General features: G+C 42.5%; 1 protein-coding gene and 1 non-coding gene across 2 annotated transcripts; both read left to right on the top strand.

Annotated features, from left to right (window-relative positions):
- The first annotated feature begins 1,223 nt into the window (after positions 1–1,223).
- Positions 1,224–5,666, top strand: LOC115653425 (cytochrome c oxidase subunit 7C, mitochondrial). Its single transcript, XM_030566752.1, has 3 exons — positions 1,224–1,423; positions 2,379–2,524; positions 5,561–5,666. Exons 1-2 carry the CDS (start codon positions 1,349–1,351, stop codon positions 2,493–2,495), a joined length of 192 nt encoding a protein of 63 aa, XP_030422612.1. The 5' UTR covers positions 1,224–1,348; the 3' UTR covers positions 2,496–2,524; positions 5,561–5,666.
- LOC115654132 lies at positions 1,958–2,021 on the top strand. Its single transcript, XR_004001115.1, has one exon. It is a non-coding gene; the product is annotated as a small nucleolar RNA Z39 (small nucleolar RNA).
- Positions 5,667–6,954: the final 1,288 nt, after the last annotated feature.

The raw sequence follows: 6,954 nt of genomic DNA, 5'->3' as shown, positions 1-6,954 counted from the left end.
TATTGGGGCTTTTTCTTATATAGGTTCCTATTACCACCACCTCCTGTACCAATTTTTCACACTTGCTGTCTGGTCACCCTAACATTTTTCTTCTAATTTCCAAATCTTTAATTTTTGCTATTTTATTTCAAGTTTTGATCATATGAATAATTTATTTTGATACATGTTAAATATTTAACATACCCTCTTTATTCATTTATATAACTCTTTTGCCTCTTCTGCTTGAATACAAACTTGTCTCATAATACAAATTGTAGTAATATTACCCCTTATTCTCTTTAATTACTACCCCACCCATTTTTTTTCCATATTAGGTTTTCATGGCAGTAATTGATTTCATTATGCTTTTCTCAGCTCAGCTCAGATTATAATATTGCTCAATATGGGGTTATCAATCCAACATATCTGCAAGCATACATTTATTAAGGACCCAATTGTGCCATTCTTACATTGAATACATATATAGCCCATTGATTTCAATGGGACTATTCATGCAGTAAGGTACTATTTACCATAAGGAATGCATAACTAGGCTCTTCCAGTTTTGCCAGCCATGTAAGCATTCTAAAATCATGATCAGGTCCTCATGAGATTGGCTTTAAAATATTTAAAAGATAATAAATCTGGGTTCTTTGATTTGCCTTCTAGTTTTTGATCCCTTATGGGTCACGTTTAGAGCTTTTTTTCTGCAACCAGGAGTGCCAGAAATGGCCTTTATTTAAAAAAATTAAAAGCTATTTTGTATAATCACGAGTTCAGGGGCTGGGGTTTAAATATATGTGATAAAAGTACATTTTATCACAAGGGATATGATACATATATATATCATGTCCCTTGTGATAAAATGAGGCAAGTTGGCAACGCTGTCTGTATCTTCATAATTTGTCTCAAATGTTCAGTGGCCTCCTGATTTACTAGTCATTGTAACTGATTTATTCCTAGAGATTATGGGCCAAATTCTGTCCTCGGGTATGCCCCACCTATGATAGGAGAACAGCCTTTTGACGGGCACCTGTGATAGGAGAACAGCCTTTTGACGGGCAAGTAGGCGGGAGGAGGTGGGGTTTCCGATGCTTCCCGCAGCGCCGCTCCCCTTTGAAGGGCGGGAACAGTATGGAGCTCAAGCCCGCGCTTGAGTCATGTGACCTCCCCGCCTGGCTGGTGGCGCTGGAACTACAATTCCCATGCTGCTGCGGGGCAACGGGAAACCCGGCGGCCATCGTCCCGCACTGTATCCATAAGGCCCCACGGCGCCACTGTTCTTGCAAGCGGCGCGGCCAGGAAAGGAAGGTCGTGAAGGAGACAGAGGCCCTCAGTCGCGCGCCGACCCGTTTCCAGCCCCGGCGCCATGTTGGGTGCCACTGTCCGCCGCTTCGCTACCTCCGCCATACGCAGGTCCCATTATGAGGAAGGGCCGGGAAAGGTAACGGCGCGGGGGGGCCAGGGCCAGGGCCGGCCCGTCACGTCACCGTTCGCCGCGCGCTACCCGGCCCTGAGGCCTGCGGGTCACAGGAGCCGCAGGGAGGCGTCACATCCCGGCCAAGGCCCGGGCTGAATTGGGGGGGAGGGGGCGGCTGTCGCGCGTTAAACGAGCCCTTGGGGTGTGAACCCGCGGGGGGCGAGCAGCCGTGGGACTCCCCCAGCGCAAGAGCCTCCCATTGCGTCCGGGCGCTCTGCGTCCTCTGGCAGGTTTCAGTTCCTGCCTTTGGGAGACTGGTCGGTTCCCTTGCAGCCCCGTACGAGTGGGTGTCTGGACCCCACAGTGACCAGACTGAGAGCCGGCTCCGGCATTCAAAGCACGTAATGACCCTGTTTTGTCTGACCTCTGTGGCGCAGGGGCTTTCTGGCAGGGAGGGCCTTTGCCTTCTCCCGTCGGGTTTCTGTCAGCAGCCATGATGGGATTGTGGCCTTGTCATGCCTCTGCCGTCCCTCTTTCCAAACTCCTCTTGGTCCCCTGGTACAAATGATGTGAACACAACAGTATGAGAAAATCAATGATACTGTAAACGCTTTCTGATGTACCACATTGTACTGTCCTTCCCAAGTAAGGGGATCAAATGTGTCTGAGCATCCGTGTTGGAGACCTTTTGCAAACTACTTGGTTAGCCTGTATCCTTCCCCTCTCTCTGAGAAGGTTAGCTATTTAAAGTATCAAGCTCATATGTTAATACTTCACTTCCTCCCCCGCCCCCTCCCCCAACTACCTGTCCAGATTTCATTCAGTGACTGGGAGCCATGTTTCACTTGTGCATCTCTTTATAAACAAATAGCCCAAAATGTTAGATGAAGTGTTTTTTGGAAAAAAGAGTAAGCATACCTTTATAAAGTTCATCTATAATGATGGATTATTGTGAACAAACTCTCTTCTCTTTTTCTAGAACATTCCGTTTTCTATAGAAAACAAATGGCGGCTACTAGGATTAATGATAGCGTTCTTTGGAAGTGGGTTTGCCTTTCCTTTCATTATAGTAAGGCACCAGCTGCTCAAGAAATGAAGAGGACATGCTCTAATTCCTATAAAAAGGTAACTGATTCTGACAGCTTGTTGAACGCTTCCCCTCCCCCGCCCCCCAATTAAAGGAGTCGATGAACCAGCTGCTTTTCTTATAAAATCTAAAAATTTAAATTTTGACCAAAACAGTGTGTGTCACTAGTTAGTTATTCCAGTTGTGGGTATAATTTGGTTTTCGTCATTGGGCCAGGGTGGTGGTGATGGAGTAAGGAATACAATCTTTTTAATCAAATGATCATTGTAACATTGGTAATGACTTTATACTCTTCAATAAGTGACAGTATTTCTCTAACAAGTGAAAGAAGGAGTGCATCATATCATCTCATTGCACACGTATACCACTTAACAGGATCTCTGACACACATGAACAAATCAGGATGAATAACTGATACTGTAGATGTTTTCTGATGTGCCAGTTATTTGATTTGGCCATGGTTAATGCCCTCTTGAATGTAAACAAAGTTGGCCATTAAAAATACCCCATCTAGAATGTAAACAAAAGAAGAAACATTTTATTCCTTCATTAAAACAAACTTAACCATTTAAGAAACTGATCCTGTCTGGCCTTGGATTCTGTTCACCTAGTCTGGCTTTCATAATACAGGCCAGAGAACTTCCACCAAAATAATTCTTAGAGCATCTTTCTTTGGAAAAACATCCAATCTTGATTTTAAAAATGGCCAGTGGTGGAGACTCCACCACAACCCTTGATGAATTGTTAATTACAATAGTTAATTACACTCTTAAAAATGTGTGCCTTGTTTTCAGTCTGAAATTTTAGCTTCAACATCCAGCCGTTGGATTGTTAGACTTTTTTCTCTGCTGGATTGAAGAATAGTTATTAAATATGTTCCCCATAAAGGTACTTATACTCATCAAATCACCCTCTAAACCTTCTCTTTATTAAGCTAAATAATGGAGCTTCTTAAGTCTATCACTATAGGCATAAGAGATTCTTACCAAATTCTCCCCCCCCCTTCACATACATACTGGTTTACTAGCTCCCTTTTGGAGTAAGAGCACTAAAATTGCTCCCAAGGAAAACTATTAATACAGAAATGCAGTACAAGCAGATATGTAAAATGTTGATGAAACCAATGTTCTGTAACTTCAGAATCAAAACCTTGTTTGGAATAGGGTTGGATTCTTTTTTTCCCTGCACAGGTTCTGATTTCTAATCTATACACCAGGAATAATAATAATAATTTTTATCAAGATCCCAGATTTCTTGGCCAGGGTCCAGGCTTCAGAGAAAATACAAAAACAATGATAAAAGATTTTTGCAGTCCATTCAAAAGTATCTGTCTGTCTGGATTAGGCCTGCGGTCTGCCTAATGATTACACCTGCTATACACTCTTCCCCTTTAGAAAAGGTCTGTGATTGGCACTTCAACTAATTCGGCAACAAGCTTGACACCATTAGTGAATTCAGAAACATTCCAAAAGATTGAAAGTATGTGAATGCATCAGTATTCAAAAGAGCCAGATGGGATAACATGGATAATAAGGGATTCAATCAAGAGTTTTAAAGCAGAGGTGGGCAAACTATGGCCCATGGGCCACATCCACCCCATGAGACCATCCTGTCGAGTCGCTAAGCTCCTGGCCGGGGAGGCTAGCCCCTGGCCCCTTCCTCGCAGCCTCAGCTCACCACACTACCAGTGCTGTGGCCCACTGTTCCTTCCAGGTGGTGTGGCTGGCTCCGGCAGGGCTGTGAGCTCCTGCCACTCTGAGCAGCATGGTAAGGGGGGGCTGGGGGTCAGTTGGGGTAGGGGTGTGGATAGGGATCAGGGCAGTTGGGACAGAACAGTAGGGGTTGGGGGGGGGGGAGTCCCAGGAGAGGGCAATCAGGAGTCAAGGAGCAAGGTGGGTTGAATGGGTCACGTGTTCTGAGGGGGGCTGGAAGTGAGAGGGGGTGGATAGGAGGCAGTGGCCAGGCTGTCTGGGGAGGCACAGCCTTCCCTACCCAGCCCTCCAGACAGTTGTGCAACTCCAATGTGGCCCTTGGCCCAAAAAGTGTGCCCACCCCTGGTTTAAAGGGTGGGGAGTATAATACCTAATCAACATGGCTTATGGAAAATAGATCTCATTGTTGCAAAGAGTAAAATGAAGTTTGACATGTTTGGTTGATAAAGGTAATTGCAGAGTTGTAATACATTCTTATACAGCATAAACTTTAATATTACTAACTTGTATTTTTATTGCAATAGGAGCCCTAATAACAGGACTCTATTGTGCTAGGTGCTGTACAAACAACAAAAATGGTTGCTGCCCTAAACAGCTTAAATTGAAATACTGTGTTATATAGCACTGGTGAGACTGACACTGGAGTACTGCATCCATTCCTGGTTTCTGCGTTTTTAAAAGGGTACTAAAGAATTGGAGAAGGAACAGAAAAGATCACAAATGATTCAAGGACTAGAAAAATGCTTAACAGTGATACAAAAAGAATTCAAGCTGTTTAATTTATCAAGAATGAGAGGTGACTTGATTAGTATAAGTACCTTTATGGGGAGAAATACAGGGGGAATTAAAGGCTTTTTCCCCTCTTTCATCTCCTTCCCTGCAGAGAGACATTGTGAGAACCATGTTAAGCTAGACAAATTCAAATTGAAAATACTTCACAGTGAGTGACTAACTACTGGAACAAATTATCAAGGGAAGTAGTGGATTCTCCCTCTCTCAATGTAGTCAAATCAAGACTGGATTCCTTTCTGGAAGATATGCTTTAAGTCAAATGAGTTTATTGACTCCGTGCCAGAATAACTTTGAAATACTATGGTATGTTAGGTCATACTAAATCTAATGATCTGATCTAATGTTAGGTCATACATAGATTAAGGGGAAGAGATTTAGTATCTATTTTACAATGTACCCAAGAAATGTAGTTGAAGTGCATTCAAATATAGACTAGCTCCTGATCTGCCAAAGGCTCTGTGCATAAAGTTCAGCATGTGCCTAAGTTCTTGCCTCAGATGCATTTAATACTGATCTTGGAAGAGGTGATGTACATTCTAATAGTTCATTATGCTACTCTTTTTCTTGCAGACTTGAGGTGGAATATTGCCTGTAGAGCAACTTGTCTTTCCATGGAATAAAAGACAAAGATATTTACCACACTGGATGTGTTTATAAATAAAAGCTTAAATCTGAATATCTGGGATGATGTCTTCTGTCAAACTATCAAATGCTTCTGAGCACTGAGGTGTATACTGTAGCTTACTATGCAACAGCAACTTTTTACATCAAATTTAAACAGATGAGGCCCTTTTTAGCACAGGAGAAACATAGTGATAGCATGCTATCTCTTAGCACTAGCAAAATGCTGAATTGAATGGTTAAGAATCTAGATACTTGTTTTTTCAAGAATCTGTGTCTTTTGTACCATTAAGTAATTTGTTTTAGAAGCACCTCTTGCAGAGTCTGACTTCAATTTCTCTCTTCAGAAACATGTGAGCTGAAGCAAAGTAAGTGCTTACAAGGTTGGAGCCTTCACAAAAATGTACTTCAGAAATGAGGAATCTGGGAGAGCTAGCGCTAGTGTCAGGGCCTAGGCAGTTGGACTGTGCTAATCTCAACTCTCAGGAGGGAGCTGTCCAGAAAGAAAATCTGAATCCTGAGACTACCTAGAAACAGTGCCTGGACTCCGTTCAGACTCAGGAGAGCATAAAAGCAGTAGATGGAACCTAAACGCAGCAGCCTTCTGGCTGTCTAGAAGCAGGGAGAGCTTGACGAGGGCTGTGACATCCTACAGAAACAACCTGGATAGTTCATGGGTGTATGGTTTTTGTTTGTGTGTTTAAGGCTAAAAACCACTCTGCTAAAATGCCTGAAAATGAAGTAAGCCATTATACTTGGGTTGTCTACCCTCCAGAAGTGTCCTGAAGTCACCACAGATTGGATTGTCATGTGATGAAACCTCCAGGAATACATCAGACCAAAATTGGCAACCCTAGATTATATGGATATCATATCCAATAACTTTGCCAGTGTAAATTTTTGTGAGGCCAGTGGGAGATACGAAGGCCTGACTTTAAGAAGTGCTGAGCATCTACAGCTCCCCTGGACATTAATGGAGTCAACACTTCTGACAATCATAGGTCTCTCAGTTTGTACACCCAAAATCAATAAAAAATTGGAGTGAAAGCTTGACCTTAAAAATCAAAGACCAAACTCACTGACTTTGAATGGAGTCCTACTATCCTCAAAAATTGGACTAAAATAACTTTTCTGGGTCAATCTTCACCACAGTGGTTAACAGGGAAACTCAGCCTAAAAAGAAAAAAGTCATTAAAGGGGTAAAGAATAATTTTGAAGATATTCCATTATATAACTAAATCCTATGCCCTTATTCTAATACTGTGCAATTTGTCACCCATCTAAAAAGAATATAGTAGAAAAAAATAAATGATTTTATGCATGGAAAGACTAGTATATGAGGC

The sequence above is a fragment of the Gopherus evgoodei genome, chromosome 6 (genome assembly GCF_007399415.2).
Source record: "Gopherus evgoodei ecotype Sinaloan lineage chromosome 6, rGopEvg1_v1.p, whole genome shotgun sequence".
NCBI classification, from domain to species: Eukaryota; Metazoa; Chordata; order Testudines; family Testudinidae; genus Gopherus; species Gopherus evgoodei.
This window is presented reverse-complemented; position numbering and strand designations above follow the sequence as displayed.

What these genes read in the sequence shown, in the direction of transcription:
- LOC115653425 (XM_030566752.1), top strand. Translation starts at nt 1,349, where the DNA reads ATGTTGGGTGCCACTGTCCGCCGCTTCGCTACCTCCGCCATACGCAGG. An exon ending in ATGAGGAAGGGCCGGGAAAG is followed by an intron (nt 1,424 to 2,378) that starts GTAACGGCGCGG and finishes CTCTTTTTCTAG; the next exon opens with AACATTCCGTTTTCTATAGA.